General features: G+C 46.5%; 2 protein-coding genes across 2 annotated transcripts in view; one reads left to right on the forward strand and one right to left on the reverse strand.

Moving 5' to 3' along the window:
- Positions 1–3487: 3487 nt before the first annotated feature.
- Positions 3488–21949, reverse strand: part of LOC129010371 (complement C1r subcomponent-like) — a 31392-nt gene continuing 12930 nt past the window's right edge. Inside the window, exon 11 of the mRNA XM_054444521.2 lies at positions 3488–4317. Coding sequence (XP_054300496.1) covers positions 3545–4317 — 773 coding nt within the window. The 3' untranslated portion in view covers positions 3488–3544. The remainder of the gene's footprint in view (positions 4318–21949) is intronic.
- Positions 4781–18421, forward strand: LOC129009832 (complement C1s subcomponent-like). The gene is given in 12 exon segments (XM_063646898.1): positions 4781–4800; positions 8983–9190; positions 9400–9577; positions 11048–11122; positions 11125–11163; positions 11890–12089; positions 12626–12779; positions 13317–13432; positions 13838–13916; positions 14442–14570; positions 15557–15631; positions 17249–18421. Coding segments are annotated over 12 exon segments (2070 nt in total). The 3' UTR covers positions 18046–18421.

Below are 21949 nucleotides of genomic sequence, written 5' to 3' on the forward strand. Positions count from 1 at the left end.
TCGGTTTTTCTGAGATGAAGCCAGGCCCCTGGGAGGGAGGAGGGACCCTAGTCTCTCCTGTCCATCAGGCCATAATGTCCTGCTTTAAAAATTTTGCTCTTGGCCACATATGGTGGCTTATGCCTGTGATCCCAGCACTTTGCGAGGCCAGGGTGGGAAGATCTCTTGAGCCCAGGAGTTCGAGACCAGCCTGGGCAACATAGTGAGATCTTGTCTCTAAAAGTTAAAATAAATTAAAAAACAATTTCATTGTTTTTGGAAGGCTTTCTTCATCAACTCTCCATGGCACCAAATATCTGATGGCACTTTACCCCATAGAGGGGCTTGGGCTGCAGAGCAGGCCTCTGCGTTCTTAAGCCTCTGTAGGCTGTTCTGCTTGTTTCCCTTATTAGATGAATCCCTCCAACCTCCCCCCTTCTGCCCCCACCCCCATTCATCCATTTATGGGCTACCTGTTTAATGTGCAAGACACTTTCCCAGGCAATAGATTGCAAGAATTCACAGAGCTGATGCAGTTCCCCATCAGGCAGTGACCACGTCATCAGTAGTTAGACAGCAGGCACACAAAAGGTGCAAGATCCACCAATGCTTGGAGGGTTTCTCCAGCAGGCCTGTGTGTCAGAGCTGAGGACTGAACCTAATGGAGGGCTAGTCTGTGATGGGATCAGCATATGATCCATAGCCTTGCTAGATCAGGAAAGACAAAAGATAGGGGAGAAGGAAAAGGACCAAATCAGAGGATGAGAAGGAAGGGGAATCTCATCTAACAAACTGCACATTAATATCCTAGCAGCAGCAGTGTGTGTGCGTGTGTGTGTGTGTGTGTGTGTGTGTGTGTGTGTGTGCGCGCGCGCGCGCGCGCATGCGCATGCATGCACTGTATGTTCATAATGGAGGCAGAGGGAACAGGTAAGGAGGTAAGTCTTAGCTGAAGCTCTTCCATCCATCCTAGGGATTCTCAGTTCTGCACTGGCATTGTGCAACAGGCTTGGAGAGCGGCAAACCTGGACGTCATTAGCTCAGTCCCAGCCCTGTCTCCACTCTGCCCAACCATTCACAATAACCTTTACTCACACATTTTTGTTATGTCCTTGACTTGTACAAAGAAGGAAAAAAATGCCATATGAAATGCTGCTGCATTTGTTTTAAAACAATTATTGAGGATATAGTTGGTTACAGTGTTTGTTCCTTTAAGGATTTGATTCTTGGGAAAAAGATTTCTCTCTTAAAGTAGTGGTAGGTTTTCCTCTGTGGATATGTCTCTATCACTAGCTCATCTATCTCCATCATCTCTATCTCTAACCTCCCTCTCTCTCTCTCTCTCTATCTCATCGTCTGTATCTCTATCTCTAGACCTAGAGACAGTGATGGAGATGTAGAGATATAGATCTAGACATACACATATAAATATAGGTATATATATATTTTTTGCCTTGGCAGGGAGAAACTCATATCATTTTTTCAATCATAAAAATAAGTAAAATAAAATAAAAACGTTTCATGCTCATTAAACAAATTTTAGCCAATAGAGAATAGTGGAAAACCAAACAGCCAAAATCTTATCAATAAAACCACCTCTGTTTAATATTTTGAGAGAATTAATTTTTTTTTTTTTTTTTTGAGACAGAGTCTCACTCTGTTGCCCAGGCTAGAGTGCAGTGGCGCGATCTTGGCTCACTGCAAGCTCCGCCTTCTGGGTTCATGCCATTCTCCTGCCTCAGCCTCCCAAGTAGCTGGGACTACAGGCGCCCACCACCACGCCCAGCTAATTTTTTGTATTTTTAGTAGAGACGGGGTTTCATCGTGTTAGCCAGGATGGTCTCGATCTCCTGACCTCGTGATCCACCCGCCTCGGCCTCCCAAAGTGCTGGGATTACAGGCGTGAGTCACCGCACCTGGCCGAGAGAATTACTATTATATTTTTGGAGATGGGGTTTCACTATGTTGCTTAGGCTGGCCTTGAACTCCTGGGCTCAAGCGATCCTCCTGCATCAGCCTCCTGAGTGGCTGGGAGTATAAGTGTGCATCATTGCATCTGCCTTTTGGGAATATTTTTAATAATCTTTTGTACTGTGTGTGGGTGTAAAAAACAGAAGTAATCACATGTATGTACAACTTTGAATCCTGCCATTTTTTAAGAGATAAATTTAACCTTTGACCATATAGCAACGTGACTCTTGATGCTAACAAATTACCTCTCTTCTCTCTTTTATGGTGTTTATTTTCTATTTCCATTGAACAGTTGTATTTTATTTGTGTCTTTCACTGTAAATCACCTCCAGTTTTTTTTTTTTGGGGGGACGAAGTCTCGGTCTGTCCCCAGGCTGGAGTGCAGTGGCGTGATCTTGGCTCATTGCAACCTCCGCCTCCCAGGTTCAAGCGATTCTCCTGCCCCAGCCTCCCGAGTAGCTGGGACTACAGGCACGTGTCACCACGCCCGGCGAATTTTTGTATTTTTAGTAGAGATGGGGTTTCCCCATCTTGGCCAGGATGGGCTGGATCTCCTGACCTCGTGATCCGCCTGCCTCGGACTCCTATAGTGTTGGGATTACAGGCATGAGCCACTGCGGCTGGCCCATCACCTCCAGGTTTTACTAAAAATTAAAGACCTGGTCCTCTCAGGTGGAGCAGTTCCCTTGATGATAGGGGTACAGGTGGGGTGTCGCGGGAACTTCAGTCCAGTGCTGGGCTCACCTGGCTTCTGAAGGAGATGGGGCCATTAGGAAAGTGTGAGCCAGAGGATGCCATTTTCGCAGAAGCAGGAATTCCCAGGGAGGGAAAATGGTAAGGATGTGGGGGCTGGAAGGGAAAGCAGGTGACAGCAGGTTAGCGGAGTGTTGAGAAGTATCGCGGCACACTGGGAAGAGCACAGTCTCTGCAGTCACACACCAGCTGAGGGACTTGGGCAAGTCCCTTTATCCCCTGAGCATCATTCCTCATTTGTCGCACATAGATAACACATCCTTTGCTAATATGGTATGATGATTAAGTGAAAGAACAGGTGAAGCACCTGGCATATAGAGGACATAAAATTAAAAAGGAGCTATTTCTATAATTGCTTCTTGGAGCTGCACAATAGCTTGAATATTCGAAGGTTAACCAAAGGGTCTTAGGAATGTTTCAGAAATGAAATGCAATGAAAACCCCTTCCTCCATCCTCTAATAGCGGGTAAGAAGGTGACTCTTCCACAGGTGAGTATAAAAGCTGTGTCAACAGATGAAGTAGGGGAAGGGGGTTCTAAGGACATTCAAGGCGAAAGTTGCTGAGATGTACAGGGTTCCCTGGGCCCAGTGCATGCGCACAGGGAGGTAGAGGGTGAGGAGGAGCGGTCTGTGGGACCCTGTTTCCTGTCTGGGATGGGGCAGGCTTGCCGGGTGGGGGTTTCTCTTGCAGTGGCTGGGTGCAACAGTGATGTGAATAGGGTTTCCCTGCCTCCCCCAACCCCCACCCCCAACCCCTACCCCAGCGTTCAGTCCTCACTCCAGGCCCTCTGTTACCTGGGGCCTCCACTGTGCTGGTCAGTCACTGTTCAAGCCCCCAGGGTCAATTCTTGCCATTCATCACTCCCTTGATCCAGTCCACGTAGCTGAGCACTTTGGTGTAGAAGTCATACCCTTCGCCACACCCTATGCCCCAGGACACAATGCCCGTGGCCACCCAGTGATGGGCATGATCGTCCCATACCACGTAGACGCTGCCACTGTCCCCCTGGCAGACACTGTGCCTTTGCGTCTCGTCCCCAACACAGAACATATTGTCAGAAAACACCTCGGGTCTCTGTCTCTTTTGGAGCCAGGCGTTGCAGGCCTCCCTGGGAGCTACAGAAAGCCTCGAGTATTTCAACTCAGTAGTTAGCCAGCCCATCTCCATGCCAAACCCACTGACGTAGCCTAACAAGCCGCTGCGGTAGAGGGTCTCATTATCGGGCAGACAGACCGGGAGGACGTTGGGGCCCAGGGGGATGCTGTGCTGCAGCTCCAGGAGGGCGATGTCCCCGCTAAAGTTATGGGACTCATTCTGACGGTAGTCGGGGTGCACAACGACACGGTGGACAGGGTGGTTCCCCAGTTTCAGCATCTCATCTATGGCTGTGTGGCCCAGGAACACATTCACACTCTGGTTCTTCCTGAGAGAAACACTGTCCTTGGGGTAGATGGTGTGGGCAGCAGTGAGGATCCATCTGTCCCCCAGCAGGGCCCCGCCCCCACGGCCGTGGATACTGGTGAAGGCTTGCCAGGGGAAGTTGCCCAGCTTAGCTCTGGAAGAACCGAGGGTCGTCTGATTCTGGGCAATCGGGGTGACTGGCCGTCCGAAGACTGGGAGAGAGGAGGGGTGGGGGTGACAGTCAGCAGCTGCGTCTAGACACGTTGATTAAAGACCTACTTCTCTGAAGTGCTGTAGTAGGGGATGTGTGAAGAGCCTCTGGGATCAGGATTTTATTTTACTTTTTTTGATACCGACTTTCGCTCTCGTTGCCCAGACTGGAGTGTAGTTGCGCGATCTCGGCTCACTGCAACCTCTGCCTCCTGCGCTCAAGCAATTCGCCTGCCTCAGCCTCCCGAGTAGCTGGGATTACAGGCACCGACCACCATGCCTGGCTAATTTTTGTGTATTTTTAGTAGAGTCGGGGTTTCATCATGTGGGTCAGGCTGGTCTGAAACTCCTGACCTCAGTGATCCACCCGCCTCGGCCTCCCAAAGTGCTGGGATTACAGGCATGAGCCACCACACCTGGCCGGGATCAGGACTCTTCTACTGATGCAGACCCACGGTGTAGACCATGTGGGCAGACAAGGGCAGGTAATCAATGCCAAGTGTACGGGGCACCCATCCTGCATGGGACTCAGGACAGTGGACTGAGGGTAGGGAGCACAGATGAGCACGTTTGGGGCTGGTTCTGCAGGGCTCTCCTTCCTGCCTCCTCAGAGGCATTAAAGCCATTCCTTTGGACCATCCTGGGCCCCCATACTACAGGCAGAGTCTGTTTCAGTGCCTCCTGCCTCAGTTTTGTGTCACTTCCCTCATTTGTAACATCTCCCACTACCACCTGCCCTCCAACCCAACCCCAAAGCACTGCAAGCCTTCAGGCTACTCCTAGAGATTTCTGTGGATCAGATTGGGTTAAGAAGGCAATGCTTTCGGCTGGGCGTGGTGGCTCATGCCTGTAATCCCAGCACTTTGGGAGGCCGAGACGGGCGGGTCACGAGGTCAGGAGATCGAGACCATCCTGGCTAACCCGGTGAAACCCCGTCTCTACTAAAAAATACAAAAAAAGATTAGCCTGGTGTGGTGGCGGACGCCTGTAGTCCCAGATACTCGGGAGGCTGAGTCAGGAGAATGGCGTGAACCTGGGAGGAGGAGCTTGCAGTGAGCCAAGATTGTGCCACTGCACTCCAGCCTGGGCGACAGAGGGAGACTCCATCTCAAAAAAAAAAAAAAAAAAAACCCCAAAAAAACAAAAGAAGGCAATGCTTTCATTCAAAAGTGTGGATCTCAAAAATGGTGGGCTTGAACACTCATGTATTGCTGGTGAGATGTAACATGGTGCTGCTGCTGTTGAAGACAGTTTGGTGGTTCCTCAAAAAGTTAAAGAGAATTATTAAACAATCCAGCAAGTCTACTCCTAGGTATATACCCAAGAGATTTAGAAACGTATGTTGATATAAAAACTTGTACACAAATGCTCATAGCAGCATCATTCATAATAGGCAAGAAATAGAGACAACCCAAATGTCCATCAGTTGAATGAATAAACAAAATGATGTATCCATAGAAGGGAGTATTATTTAGCCATAAAAATGAAATACTGATGGATGCTATAACAAGAATGAACCTTGAAAACATTACGCTAACTGAAAGAAGGCACAGAAATGGCCACACATTATATGATTCAACTGACATAAAATCCATAGAGGCAAATCCACCGAGACAGAAGACAGATTAGTGGTTGCCAGGGGTGGGGGAGGGGAGAGTTGGAGGTACTGGGCTTTTTAGGTGATGGTGATGAAAATGTTCTGGAATTAGTGGTAATGGTTTCACAACATTGTGAACACACTGAACGTTACTGGATTGTACTGTTTAAAGTGGTTAAGGCTGGGTGCAGTGGCCCAAGCTTGTAATCCCAGCACTTTGGGAGGCCGAGGCAGGTAGATCGCCTGAGGTCAGGAGTTCGAGACTAGCCTGGCCAACATGGTGAAACCCCGTCTCTACTAAAAATACAAAAAAATTAGCTCGGCCTACTGTTGGGTGCCTGTAATCCCAGCAACTCTGGAAGCTGAGGCAAGAGGATTGCTTGAACCCAGAAGGTGGAGGTTGCAGTGAGTCAAGATTTTGCCACTGTACTCCAGCTTGGGCAACAACAGTGAAACTCTGTCTCAAAAAAGTAAGTAAATAAAAATAAAAATAAACTGGTTAAAATGGTAAATTTTATATTATGTGAATTTTAAAAATTAATTTTAAATTTTTCTTGTCAACTACGGATTTTGAGATGTTATGTAATTTTTTTTTTTTTCCCTGCTCTGTCGCCCAGGCTGCAGTGCAGTGACACAATCTCGGCTCACTGCAACCTCCACCTTCCGGGTTCAAGCGATTCTCATGCCTCAGCCTCCCAAGTAGCTGGGATTACAGGCACATGCCCCCAGGCCCGGCTAATTTTTTGTATCTTTTTAGTAGAAATGGGGTCTTGCCACGTTGGCCAAGCTGGTCTTGAACTCCTGGCCTCAGGTGATCCACCCGCCTCAGCCTCCCATAGGCTGGGATTACAGGCGTGAGCCACCGCGCCCAGCTGTGAATTTTATTTCAATAAAATTTTTTAAAATGGTTGATTTTTCTGGCACAGTGTGGTATCTAGGTAGGGAGATATTTTAGGAATAGAGAGCCTGTCTGTATATCCTTAAAACATATGGCACAAAAAGAGGGTTTTCTCTTACTTCAGCTTGTTGGTCTCTCTTCCTCCTTTTCTTTTCTTTTTTTTTTTTTTTTTTGAGACGGAGTCTTGCTCAGCCACCCAGGCTGGGGTGCATTGGAACCTTCCTGGCTACTGCAACCACCGTCTCCCAGGTTCAGTGGATTCTCCCCTCTCAGCCTCCTGAGTAGCTGAGATTATAGGCACCCGCCATCATGGCTGGCTAATTTTTGTACTTTAGTAGAGATGGCGTTTCACCATGTTGGCCAGGGTGGTCTTGAACTCCTGACCTCAGGTCATCTGCCTGCCTCAGCCTCCCAAAGTTCTGGGATTACAGGCGTGACCCACCGCATCCGGCCTTTTCCTCTTTTTCTAGTCCATCTCATTAACTTCCTTCATGTTTTCCTCGATATATCTTGACCCCTAAAGAATGAAGAACAAGCTCCCCGCCTCTTTTTTTCTGGGCCTTCTTGAGTGTCCTGTTCTTCCTCACCTTCTGCTTCTTATCTTCCTTTCTATTCTAAGGCTTTCCTTTAACCCCTGTGTCCCGTAGGTCCCAGTTGCAGCTGAGGCTTGTTGGGGGAACGGAGCTCGCAGGTGGCTACTCACCAAGCATACACTGAAGAACCTCCTCCCCATCCTGTCTGTCCTTCCAGGTCCCTGGGGTGGTGCAGGTGCGTGCCCCTGAGGCGCAAAATGAGGAGAGGCAAAGAAATAGGCTCAGAGTTGAAGCTGTTGGTTAACCAGGAGGTTCCTGCAGAGGGAGCATCAAGGCCCTGTGCTGCTGTCCCTGGGGGCCAGAGGGGTTGCCCAGCATGCCCACTGGCAGGAGAGAGGGAACTGACCCACTTGCTCCTACCAGCTTCTGAAGGTAAAGTCCTTACAAACGAGGAGCAGAGCTTTGATGGAGGAAAAAAGAAAGGCAGAAAACTTCATGTAGGAGGGCTTGGGGCAATGATAGAGGGCTGACAAAGGCAGCATAAAAAAGGCAGAATATAGACAACCTATTTCTCTTAGGCTCACCCCATCCACCCCTACTTCACCCCGTTACCTACCACTGTTTTCAGGGTTAAAGCAATTTTAGCAAGACTTTACTAGGAACTGTGGGGAGATAGCTTGTATTTTCAGTAACAGGGGGAAAATAACCAATTCCAAACGAACTCTGGAAAACGAATATAGGAAGTTTTTATGTTCCTTGTCATTTGGCTGTCACTTTTCTCCTTCCTTACGCAACCCTGTCTCAGTGGGGCAGCACTTCCTTCTCAGACCACTTGTCCCAGGGTCCCTGCCTTCCCCTAGTGAAAGAAGCTCCTGCCTCTATCCGTGGGCATTGGGAGTATCAGCAGAGGTGCTCCTCACACAGGGCACCAGCTGCTGGGGTCCGTCCCGCAGACCCTGACCCAAAGACACACAAATAACATACCCAGACACACCGATACCCAGTGAAAGAGCAGCTAGGGGTCCAGGCCCCTCAGAGACACCAAGGAAGGTGCTGTAAAGAGTAGCCACTGAGGCCCCAACTAGCTGGCCCTGCAGAGATTTATTAGCACAGTTTTAACAGCAAAGGCTTTGAGTCAACACGCCTGTGGGTAATTAGTCTGGTCACCCCCACCCCGGGAGAGCAATCCTGTCCGTGAGTGATCAAATATTAGTTTTAGGACCACATGAGTAAACAAGCTCTTTAGATAAACTCCTTTATGTTCCTATTATCTATGCCCTGAGCTTTTACGAGAACTCAGCTGCCTTCAGCCAAGACTTTTACTAAAGCTATGCAAACTTCTCGGCTTTCCAAGAAGGCTTGTGTTTATTTACTCTAAAATCTTTCCCACTACCCTAACTGAACTCCCACATATTTTTAGTAGACATGGGGTATCACCATGTTGGCCAGGATGGTCTTGATCTCCTGACTTCGTGATCTGCCTGCCTCGGCCTCCCAAAATGCACCTGAGATTCTCCCCAGTGGCCTATTGACTCCCTCTCTCTTCTTCCCCATTTCTTTTCCCTCTGACAAATGGCGTGCTGTGTCCTAGGCTACTGGTGCCTGGGTCACCCGCCGATCTATGCCTCTTTTTTTTCAGGTGCATTGTCCTGTTTTCCCTTTTGGCGTGGGTTTATGCTGAGCCTACCATGTATGGGGAGATCCTGTCCCCTAACTATCCTCAGGCATATCCCAGTGAGGTAGAGAAATCTTGGGACATAGAAGTTCCTGAAGGGTACGGGATTCACCTCTACTTCACCCATCTGGACATAGAGCTGTCAGAGAACTGTGCGTATGACTCAGTGCAGGTATGTTATAAGCACAAAAAGAATAGAGATGGAAGACCAGGGCTAAGGCAGTGGAATAAGGATGTGGGAGGGAGTGCCACCTGTACTCACAGTGAACTGGAGTCAAGTCCTAGGGGCATAAATGTTCTATTCTCTCTGTCCCTTCTCTTACCTCCATACCGAAATATTACCCTTTCCTAGATTTTATTTTTTTTTGACTCTTCTCTTAGATAATCTCAGGAGACACTGAAGAAGAGAGGCTCTGTGGACAGAGGAGCAGTAACAATCCCCACTCTCCAATTGTGGAAGAGTTCCAAATCTCATACAACAAACTCCAGGTGATCTTTAAGTCAGACTTTTCCAGTGAAGAGCGTTTTACAGGGTTTGCTGCATACTATGTTGCCACAGGTAAGGCTCACCCTTCTGCATGTGCCTTATTGACCCAGTTAAAAGATTAGAAGTGAGAAATCCACTGAGCAACGCATTGAATGAGGATTCTGTTCGTAATTCTTATAAAAATTGTTGACTTGGCCTGGGTCGCTCCGTAAATCACTTTTGTGAAATTCAAATGCATGATCATATCTTAGTGGTGATGATGATAATGGTAATAACACATATTACAGAATAAACAGTAATTTATTGAGAGCCACCGTAAACTGGGTATGTATTGGGGATTTTTCCTATTTTAACACGATCATCACTTTAATCCTTCAAGGTAGGTATTATTTGCTCCATATAAAGATGAAGAAAATAAGGACTAGGAAAGTTAATAACTTGCCAAGAATCACACAAGGAATGTGTAGTATTTAAACCCATTCAATATATGGCATTCAAACCTTCAAATTCTGGGTACTTCTGTATCTCTCTCCAGGTTAAAATGAAGCTAGGACATCTCATAAAGCCAAACTATTGTTTAGATTTGACAGAAGGACCAACATCATATAAAGCAATGAATGTACTGATTCCTCCCTGCAGAAAGCATCATCATGATGTTTACCTTGCAGAGTGTCATCCCTAGAGCTAAATGCTCTGTACATGAGAAAAGTCAAGGATCTCTGACATTAAGAGCTGCCTAGGCCGGGCGTGGTGGTTCACGCCTGTAATCTCAGCACTTTGGGAGGCCGAGGTGGGTGGATTACTGGAGGCCAGCAGTTAAAGACCAGCCTGGCCAACATGGTGAAACCCTGTCTCTACTAAAAATACGAAAAATTAACCAGGCGTGGTGGTAGTGCTTGTGTTCCCAGATCCTCAGGAAGTGGATGCGTGAGACTTGCTTGAACCTGGGAGGTGGAGGTTGCAGTGAGCTGAGATCACACCACTGTACTCCAGCCTGGGTGACAGAGTGAGTCTCTTTCTCTCTCTCTCTGTCACACACACACACACACACACACACACACACACAGCCTTCCAGCCTGGGAGCCTGGGTGACAGAGTGAGTCTCTTTCTCTCTCTCTCTGTCACACACACACACACACACACACACACACACACAGCCTTCTAGCCTGGGAGCCTGGGTGACAGAGTGAGGCTATGTCTCTCTCTCTCTCTCTCACACACACTCACACACACACACACTGCACTCCAGCCTGGGTGACAGAGTAGGGCTATGTCACACACACACACACACACACACACACACACACACACACACACACGAGCTTCCTTATAGCTGTGTAGTTGTAGGGCTCAACTCTGGAATCATATGTCAGAAGAGTAATATAGAATAATACTAGCCTGAAATGTGATCCCTTGAGGGATCTTTAAGCAATAGGCCTTTCCAACTTTTTCTTACCCTTATGGTTTTGGGTTTAACCTCATTCTCCCTTCTTGGTGTTTGTTCTTGACCTCAGCCTCTTTCTACTCTTTGTAGACATAAAGAATGCACAGATTTTGTAGATGCCCCTTGTAGCCACTTCTGCAACATTTTCATTGGTGGTTACTTCTGCTCCTGCCCCTGGAATATTTCCTCCATGACGACATGAAGGATTGTGGAGGTGAGCTTGGTGTTAAGAGGGTTGCATGTTCCCTGGGATTTGGGCTTTATCAGAAAGGGCTTTATCCACCCTTCCAACTTCGATTAGGCCAAGCCTTCATTTGGCATTTATTCTTTTTTTATTTTTAAATTTATTTATTTATTTATTTATTTATTTATTTATTTATTATTTTTAAGAATTTCAATAGTTTTGGGGATACTGGTGGTTTTTGGTTACATGGATGTGTTCTTTAGTGGTCAATTCTGAGATTTTAGTGCGCCTGTTACCTGAGCAGTGTACACTATACCCAATGTGTAGTTTTCTCGCCCCCCTTTCAACCTCCTCCCACATTGAGTCCCCAGAGTCCATTATATCACTCTGTATTGGCATCTATTCTTAGTTACTCATAAGCTGAGATGAAGCCACAAAAGGGAGGAAGATAAGACTACAGGGTAAAGTTAGTTAATTGGAGAAGAGAGATAGATGCCTGTAAAGAGTCTACTGGGGGCTGTTCATAACCAGGAAAGGCTCCATCCTAAGCAAAGTGATGGAAACCTAACAGGGATTGTGTATTCCTACTGATATGTATTGCATGTGTAATTGCTCCATCCCTCCAGTTAGGGCAGGGATCTCAGGTCAGTTTGAATGAAGGACTGTCAGTTTCTGAGAGAAGGAATCATGGAATAGAGCAGGAATTCCTTTGCTTGACCCTGTATTTGATTCTCCCTTTCTCTTTTTCTCTGTTAGTTAATTGCAGTGGGGATGTATTCACCGCACTGATTGGAGAGATTGCAAGTCCTGATTATCTCAATCCATATCCAGAGAACTCAAGGTGTGAATACCAGATCCGGTTGGAGGAAGGGTTCCAAGTGGTGGTGATGGTGCAGAGAGAAGATTGTGATATGGAAGCAGCTGACTCAGAGGGAAACTGCCTTGACAGTTTAGTTGTGCGTGATGGTCGATTAATACCCCTACCCTCAACTTACACAAAGAGATCTCTCCCTGAAGATAAAGAAATTTTTTTTGAGACAGCGTCTTGCTCTGTTGCCCAAGCTGGAGTGCAGTGGTGCAATCACAGCTCACTGTAGCCTTGACCTCTTGGGCTCAAGCAAGCCTCCCACCTCAGCCTCCTGAGTAGCTAGGCCCACAGGCGTGTTCCACCATACCCAGCTAATATTGTTATTGTTATTATTATTATTATTATTATTTGTTTACAGATATGGGGTTTTGCTCTGTTGCTCAGGATAGCCTGAAACTCCCGGCCTCAAGCAATGCTCCCACCTCGGCCTCCCAAAGTGCTGGGATTATAGGTGTGAGCCACTGCACTCAGCCTGAAGATAAAATTATCTTTTCTCCTAACCCTTATTTTCCGTCTTCTTATTTTATGTGACATTTAATGCCTCTCTTATTTTTATCTCCCACCCCCCAATTTTACCTCTTTCCTTTAGTTCTTTCCTTCTTCTGATTTCATCATTTTGTTCAGTTTGTTGCAGGAGATCAGCAATTTGGTCCTTACTGTGGTCATGGATTCCCTGGGCCTCTAAATATTGAAACCAAGAGTAATACTCTTGATATCATCTTCCAAACTGATCTAACAGGGCAAAAAAAGGGCTGGAAACTTTGCTACCATGCAGATCGTGAGTAACCTAGAAGTGCCTCTTTGGTTGGTGATACCAAAGTCCCCAAACAATGTGGGAACAAAGCATGTAGATGATCCAGGCACACTGGAAGCACCTGTGATCTCAGCTACCAGGGAAGGCTGAGGCAGGAGGATCCCTTGAGCCCAGGAAGTAGGAGTTTGAGTCCACTCTGGGCAATAGAGCAAAACCTTGTCTCAAAAACAAAGCAACAATAATTTAAAAAACAGATAGATTGTTGTTCTGATAGAATCCTGAGATACTTCACTTCTTCAGGAAAATCTAAACCAGTCAATGGTTGCTAGAAATGCCACAACCTCTAGTAATCCTTTAACTAGACCTGAGAGTGCAGACAGCTTGGGGGTGGTTAGTTGGTAATGCCATATGATTTTAGACATCTGCTGTATTGGAATGTTAAGCATCAGGATTGAGGACAACTGGACAATTTTAGAAAGTGTGAGAATGATGTAAATAGAATGAGAGTCTTCAACTATTTAGTAATTTTTTTTTTCCTGTCCCAACTTCTGTTCTTTCAAGCAATGCCCTGCCCTAAGGAAGACACTCCCAATTCTGTTTGGGAGCCTGCGAAGGCAAAATATGTGTTTAGAGATGTGGTGCAGATAACCTGTCTGGATGGGTTTGAAGTTGTGGAGGTAAAGTACCATCTTGGCTTCTCCCCAGTCTCTGGCCCCAGATCAGGATGAGCAGACTGAAATTGTCCAGTTGTTTACCCAGTGTATGTGTGTGATCAAGATATAACACCTTTCCCATAAACACAACAGCTTAAGATCTGTAGTTCTCCCTTGTGAGTCATGGAGCTCCGTGGCCAACTTGGCATTCTCTCTGCCTTCAGTCTTCTTGGGGAAGGGGAGTTGACACGTTGGGGCAAAGCTTTCTGTCAGCCTCGTCTCCTGGGTGCTTTGGGTCTGCTAAGATGTTCCCAAGCTTCTTGTGGTGAGGACTCCTCATTGATCCAAGGCCAGAGATCAATTCCAGTTTTGATTTTGGTTTCCCATATCTCTCTTCAGAAATAAGTGGTGATGTTTATTATTCTCCAGGGACGTGTTGGTGCAACATCTTTCTATTCAACTTGTCAAAGCAATGGAAAGTGGAGTAATTCCAAACTGAAATGTCAACGTACGTGTCTCTTCAAAGTGGAAGTCTTTCTTTTTCTCTCAGAGAGAATGGAAAGATCAGCACATCAAAATTCAAATGCATGGTTTCCTCTTAGGAATGTGAGGGAGTGGGTTGGGTTTTTGAAGGGAAGCCAGTCATGGAGGCTTTTCTAGTCCCAGCCCCACATCTGGTCCCAGGCCAACTAGATCGGCATGTTTCTTTCCGAGAAAGGGGCTATGGGATAGGTCGAGTTAATAGCCCCACGTGGGTGCATTTGTGGCTTCCACTGGGCCTTCACCAATCACTGAGAACCAGGCTCTTCACTACGGCTTTCATGGGGCCATCTGAATTGGCATCTCAGCGGGCCAGGGAGCTGAGAGATGCCAGCTGGGGAGGATGGCCACAGAGAGGCTGGTGTGGGGAGGTTCATCCCAGGTGTGCCTGTGGATATGGGATGGGGAAGCAGTGAGGATGAACCTGGCCCCATGACTCTTCCTTGGAGGAAGTGGCTGTCCTGACCATCACTCTCCTTCCTTCGTCTGGTAGCTGTGGACTGTGGCATTCCTGAATCCATTGAGAATGGTAAAGTTGAAGACCCAGAGAGCACTTTGTTTGGTTCTGTCATCCGCTACACCTGTGAGGAGCCGTATTACTACACGGAAAATGGAGGAGGTGGTAGGTTTCTTCTACTGGAGAAGAGAGAGAGAGAGTGAGAAGGTGTTGGAGGGTGGATAGCATAATCTATCTGTGCCAGAGAGAGTTTGGAGACAAATGAAGGCGAAAGAACAGACATTGTTCATCCCCTTGGCTTCGTCCAAAGATACAGTTTTCATCTGGAGCAGGGCACATTCAGGGGAGCATCAGTCACAGGGAATCATAGAGGTCACCAACTGAGTTTCACAGCTGCAGCAGGAATTCCCCTACAACATCCATTTCATGGGATTACCCACCTTTTGACCAGTTATTTCATGTAAAACCCACAGGAGCAATGCCTTCAGCTTTAAGTCACCAAGCTACACTGACTGGCTTTCTTGATGTGGAGGCTTTGGTCATGCTAGATGAAGGGCTGAATGAGACCCTAATACATTCTCTGCATTGCTTTTTTTTTTTTTTAAGACAGAGTCTCGCTCTGTCATCCAGACTGGAGTGCAGTGGTATGTTCTTGGCTCACTGCAACCTCTGCTTCCTGGGTTCAAGTGATTCTTTTGCCTCAGACTCCTGAGTAGCTGGGATTACAGGTTCGCACCACCATTCCCCGCTAATTTTTGTATTTTTAGTAGAGACGGGGTTTTACCATGTTGGTCAGGCTAGTCTTGAACTCCTGACCTCGTGATCCACCTGCACTGGCCTCCCAGAGTGCTGGGATTACAGGCGTGAGCCACCGAGCCTGGCTGCATTGCTTTTTATTTTATTTTCTCACTTTCCCAATGCCTTCTTTCCTTCTGCTTTGGAGATGTTCCCTTTGTCTCCCCTGGCAGGCTAGAGGCCTGAGGGATTGTCTGGAGGAAGATATCTTTTTTCTGGCTGATTTAATCTGATTTACTACTTGAATCCCAGATGGGCTGAGGCTCTGAAGGAACGGGGCAGGGTGTTGGGAGTGGGGGAATGGAAGAAGGAAGATGTGGTGGTGAGTGTGGTCTGTGTTCTCTGTGCTATTCCAGGGGAGTATCACTGTGCTGGTAACGGGAGCTGGGTGAATGAGGTGCTGGGCCCAGAGCTGCCGAAATGTGTTCCAGGTAAGGAGGGCTGAGGCTTGGGGAGAGATGATAGCCACGGGTGACTGGGAGTCACCTTCTGAAAGCAACTGTAATCCTCTTGGGAAAGGACTGAACAGTGACCTGCCAGAGTCCAGCTCAGTGAGGTGGCAGTATCACTGTGCCATGGGCTGCCAGGGCCGTGGGGAACCTCCTCAGCCACACTGAAGCCAGGCCAACTGGAAGGAAATAGAAACGTCAGCCAGCGACAGTTGGTGTCTGGTAATGTAGCTGCAGTGAGAAGATACAGAACTGCTAAAAACAGGGCCTGAAACCTGAGAGTGAGTAATCAACACTCAGAAACAAGACTAGTTAAATAGCCTAGTTATTATATTAAAAGTTTATGGCTGGGCATGGTGGCTCATGCCTGTAATACTAGCACTTTGGGAGGCCGAGGCAGGTGAATCATGAGGTTAGGAGTTTGAGACCAGCCTGGCCAAAATGGTGAAACTCTGTCTCTACTAAAAATATAAAAAATTAGTTGGGCATGGTGGCGGGCACCTGTAATCCCATCTGTTCGGGAGGCTGAGGCAGGAGAATCGCTTGAACTCAGGAGGCGGAGGTTTCAGTGAGCAGAGATCATTCCACTGCACTGCAGCCCAGAAGACGGTGGGAGACTCTGTCTCAAAAAAAGAAAAAAAAATTTATATGGCAACAAGATATAGAGGAATTCAAGATTCAAGGAATGAGGAAGATCAGAGTTGGGTAGCAGAAGGCTAGGGCAAATCCATTAGGATAATAACCATCTGGGTGGTACTGAAAGCTGAAGACCAAGCTGATTTGTTGCATTTATTATCTCATTCGTGTCCGTATAACAGCCCTGTGAGCTAGGTGTCATTGGTCTTATTTGACCGGTGAATGGGTGGGGTGCAAGTTTGCAGAGTTAGCAAGTGGCAAAGGCAGGCTTTGAGCCCAGGTCTGTCCAAGTCACAGCTCATTGTGTTCAACTTGGAGTCCCTCCAGGCTGTCTAGTAAGGGATTTAGGTAAGCAGCTTCACTTGAATTCAGTTATTAGTATAACTGAATGGTAATGGCACCAGTCACTGGGAGTGAGAGGTCAAGGCCAAAGAAGGGACCCCTCTGTACTTCCTAGGCTGACCTGTGGTTTATGAGGAGGGACTCAGGTGCAACTAGGACTCCAGCAAAGAAGGTGATTAAAGTTTGATCTGGGCATCTGAAAAAGGCAGAAATCTTCCCTCCTCCACCATCTGTGTGAGAAAAGGGTTTCCAGCACTGGCTCTTGGTTGGGCACCAGCCTCACATGCCGAGTTGGGAGGTGCAAAGGGGACCCCTGCCTCCAGAGGGGCTGTGAGTCACACTGTGGATAGTGTGAGGCATTAGTGCATCTGGACTCAGTGATTCACACACTGCCTCCGTTTAACTGAGCTCTCCCATGAGCCAGCTTACGACGTCAGCAAAGCGGGATGTTTAGGTAAGGCCAGAGTGGGTCAGGTATTGAGATTGTTGACCAAATAGGTTGACTATTTTGTACTAGAGAACCCTGCAACCTAGCAGGTAACATTATGTGAGTGGTTGGAGGATTTGCAGGAAGCCACATCATTTCTTGCTCCTTCCCTGTGTTGTTTTATTCCTTCCTAGTCTGTGGAGTCCCCAGAGAACCCTTTGAAGAAAAACAGAGGATAATTGGAGGATCCGATGCAGATATTAAAAACTTCCCCTGGCAAGTCTTCTTTGACAACCCATGGGCTGGTGGAGCGCTCATTGATGAGTACTGGTTGCTGACGGCTGCTCATGTTGTGGAGGGAAACAGGGAGCCAACAATGTACGTTGGGTCCACCTCAGTGCAGACCTCATGGCTGGCAAAATCCAAGATGCTCACTCCTGAGCATGTGTTTATTCATCTGGGATGGAAGCTGCTGGAAGTCCCAGAAGGACGAACAAATTTTGATAATGACATTGCACTGGTGCGGCTGAAAGACCCAGTGAAAATGGGACCCACCGTTTCTCCCATCTGCCTACCAGGCACCTCTTCCGACTACAACCTCGTGGATGGGGACCTGGGACTGATCTCAGGCTGGGGCCGAACAGAGAAGAGAGGTCGCGCTGTTCGCCTCAAGGCGGCAAGGTTACCTGAAGCTCTTTTAAGAAAGTGCAAAGAAGTGAAAGTGGAGAAACCCACAGCAGATGCAGAGGCCTATGTTTTCACTCCTAACATGATCTGTGCTGGAGGAGAGAAGGGCATGGATAGCTGTAAAGGGGACAGTGGTGGGGCCTTTGCTGTACAGGATCCCAATGACAAGACCAAATTCTATGTAGCTGGCCTGGTGTCCCGGGGGCCCCAGTGTAGGACCTATGGGCTGTACACATGGGTAAAGAACTACATTGACTGGATAATGAAGACTATGCAGGAAAATAGCACCCCCCGTGAGGACTAATCCAGATACATCCCACCAGCCTCTCCAAGGGTGGTGACCAAAGCATTGCCTTCTGTTCCTTATGATATTCTCATTATTTCATCATGACTGAAAGAAGACACGAGGGAATGATTTAAATAGAACTTGATTATTGAGACGCCTTGCTAGAGGTAGAGTTTGATCATAGAATTGTGCTGGTCATACATTTGTGGTCTGACTCCTTGGGGTCCTTTCCCCGGAGTACCTAGTGTAGATAATACTATGGGTGGGGCACTCCTATCTTGCACTATTCCACAGGGATACCTTAATTCTTTGTTTCCTCTTTACCTGTTCAAAATTCCATTTACTTGATCATCCTCAGTATCCACTGTCTATGTACAATAAAGTATGTTTATAAATTTTGGCCGACTTACCTCATTCCACAACAACCCTTCAGAATTATAGAAGGGGAGTGGGATGAGAAGGCTGTTATGTCACTGAAATTGGGCATCCAGCAACTAACATTTAATTTAATTGTCATGCAAACAGGGAATTCAGCTTTTTTTCTCTCTTCCAACTGAGATTAGCTGAATATTGTGGATTAGTGTGATGGTCACCAGTGTAAGGCATCATATTCTGGTTTTAAAATTCATTAATACTAACCTGGCCAAAAGAAAAAAAAGAAAAAATAAGGAAAAAAGAAGCTCATTAAATCTCATTGGGTGCATGGCTCACACCTGTGATCCCAACACTGGGAGGTGGGGTTGGGAGGAATGCTGAGCCCAGGAGTTCAAGACCAGTGTGGGCAACATAGGAGACCCTGTCTCAACAAAAAATAAAAAATAAAAATTAGCTAGGCATGGTGGTGCATGCCTTAGTCCCAGCTACTCAGGAGGCTGAGGTGGGAGGATCGCTTGAGCCCAGGAGGTCAAGGCTGCAGTGATCATGCCACTCTACTCCAGCCTGGGCAATCAGAGTGAGACATTGTCTGCAACAAAACAAAACAAAAAAACCCCATCTCATTCAGAAGTCCATGTACAATAGTTTGAGTTGGCTGTTTAAGATCTTCTTTAAGTATAAATTGTTTCAATATGTCAACTGAAAGTTAATTTTCCTTTAATACTCATCGTATCATGCAATATTATGACAACAAAAAAGAAAAGCTACAGAAATTGAGCATGCTCTTGTCTGCTTTCCTGGTGGTTTTGATCAATTTGTGACAACGTCTTCATTAGATTGAACTCTGTACCAAGATGACGTAGCAGAAAATCTCAGTGAGGATGGACCCCAAAACTCTCCCTTCTATTTTCTAGGGGAAGGAAAAGAAAATATTCCTCTTCCAAAAGAATGATTAGTGATGAGAAATGGCTACAGAATAGAGACTTAGCATTTTAAAAACTGAAGACAGGAGAACTATCTTAGGACAGCAGTTGCCCTAATAGGGCATCTTAGGAAAGCGGAGGTCTGAGAAGAAGAGCTGACGGGGAATCTGACCTGTTCGATGTGATACGTGGCTTTCAGGAGGGCAGTTTTTACCAGAAGCCAAAAAGGGTTTGTTTGGGCCCATCAAGAATGGACTTTGATATTCCATAGACCAAGAGGGCTAAATTCAACAGTTGACCTTAGATTGCAGGGTAAACACGATGAGGTAACCAGAAGAACTCTAATTGCAGGGCCTGAAGAATTGAAGGGAATTACAACAGGGAGCCTCTGGGAGGATTATATTGTCAACCAAGAAGCATAAAGTCACTGTGTCACTCCTGAACTGTATGCCTCATAGCCACCTCCTCACACTTCCTGTCATTGCAGGAGCAATGGAATTGACAGTGTGCCCTGGGTGAGAGTGTTTCCATGACCGGAGGATTCTTCTAGAGATAAAAAGGCATTGGAGAAATATTAAGATTTAGAAACATGATCTGTGAAAGAGATATTGTTCTTCTTTTTTTATACTTGGGGCAATAGCAAAAAATTAACCTGGAATCTGACAAGTAACAGAAAAAGGAAGTTCATCCCTCTTGGAGAATCACCAGTCCATTTGGGTTCTGCCCTTGCTGATGGGCTGAGGTATCGGTGAAGAATTTCCCTCTTTGCTGCCGCCTTGTACGGCATGACGGGAATGGGCTTTGCATCGTTGACTGTGCTTCAAGGTCATTTCTCTGGGTGAATGGCAGGGAGAAGACCTAAATGAACCATGATCAGAGACTTCAGAGCTGGGAAGAGCTTGTCATCAGGTCCTAGAGGGGCTAGAAAGTCATTCATTGTGTTTAAAGGGTATCCATCGTAGTACCTTGCAAGTTACTTCGGAACATATGTCCGCTTCATCTGAAACTCAGGAAAGAGTTAGCTTTTTAAAGAAGGTGAATTGTCACTTTTCTTTGGTCAGAAGAAAATGGACTGGTGGGTCAGCAACTCATGCCGGGGAGGGAAGACAATGGCCGGTGGTCAAGAGGACTTGAACCTACTTGAAACTGGACCAGCCCAGAAGGGGCTAGAAGGGATCCTGGGACTCTAAAATTTCTTTTACAGTGACTGCTAGAATCAGAAACATATTCTGTGGAAATGTGACTTTTTTCCTGCATATTGGTTATTATTTTAAAAATTCAAAATATGAGGCCGGGCGTGGTGATTCACACCTGTAATCCCAGCACTTTGGGAGGCCAGGGAGGATGGATCACATGAGGTCAGGAGTTTGAGAGCAGCCTGACCAACAGGGTGAAACCCTGTCTCTACTAAAAATACAAAAATTAGCCAGGTGTGGTGGCAGGTGCCTGTAATCCCAGCTACTTAGCAGGCTGAGGCAGGAGAATTGCTTGAACCCGGGAGGCGGAGGTTGCAGTGAGCGGAGATTACGCCACTGCACTCCAGCCTGGGTGACAGAGCGAGACTCCGTCTCAAAAAAAAAAAAAAAAAAAAAAAAAAAAAAAAATAAATAAATAAATAAATAAAATCTCTCTTCCTCTACAAGGGACTACAAAGGACACAGAAGACTTGCAGCTGCCAGGAAGGAGCTCCTTCTGATTGTAACCATTGTATTCTGCCTCATCTCCAAATGGGCTGTTTGCATTCTGTATCTATCTCCCCTTAGGTTTAATGTGGAAGCAAGTTATTTCTTTTGTCTTCATTGCTGAGGACTGAGTGTGAAATATTTTTGGCATAATATGCTCAGGTTTTTCTGGGTGTCTGCCTATTCATGGATAAAACGAAAATGTTTATTGATCTCTTTTAGATAGAAAGCAAGAAGAACTTAAGGTTTCCAACAGAAAAAATAAAAGAGGATGGTTAGAACAAAAATTCACAGAATAAAAATGCACGGAAGCAGGGATGAAAGCAAAAAAGCACCTGAGCACCTGGTTGGGGAGAGAAGTCAGGACAGCAGAAAAGAATCCTGGGGCCACTGCAGGTGAGTGTGTCAGATCTGAGTAGGACTGCAGAAGACCGAAAAGGGAGAATTTGATCTGCTCATAGGGCCAAGCAGAGGCCGTTTGTGTGGGGCAGGGCTGACCCCAAAAGGCTTGACAGAGACCCCCAAGGAGAGATTTTGGAAAACATTGATCACCTAGGTTGGACCTAGATGAACTTTACCTGCTCTGTATCACATAATTGTGTATCACATAATTATGTGATACAATTTATGTAGAATTTTTTTCCAGCAATTTATGAAGTTGTCTGAGTTTGCCTTAAGTGGCCCTAAGCCATTCAGGTCTCTTTTCCCAGTCCTTGGTGGCTTGCCTCCGTTTTGGTGTCCTGTGTTGTCCTCACTGTCATCATCTATTCTCTGAAAATATGACATTTTTTCTTGCATGTCTGTTATTTTTCTTCCTTCCTTCCTCCCTCCCTTCCTTCCTTCCTTCTTTCCTTCCTTCTTTCCTTCCTTCCTTCCTTCCTTCCTCTCTCTGTCTTTCTTTCTTTCAGACAGGGTCTCACTCTGTTGCCCACGCTGGAGTAC

Source organism: Pongo pygmaeus, chromosome 10, assembly GCF_028885625.2.
Source record: "Pongo pygmaeus isolate AG05252 chromosome 10, NHGRI_mPonPyg2-v2.0_pri, whole genome shotgun sequence".
Classification (NCBI taxonomy): Eukaryota; Metazoa; Chordata; class Mammalia; order Primates; family Hominidae; genus Pongo; species Pongo pygmaeus.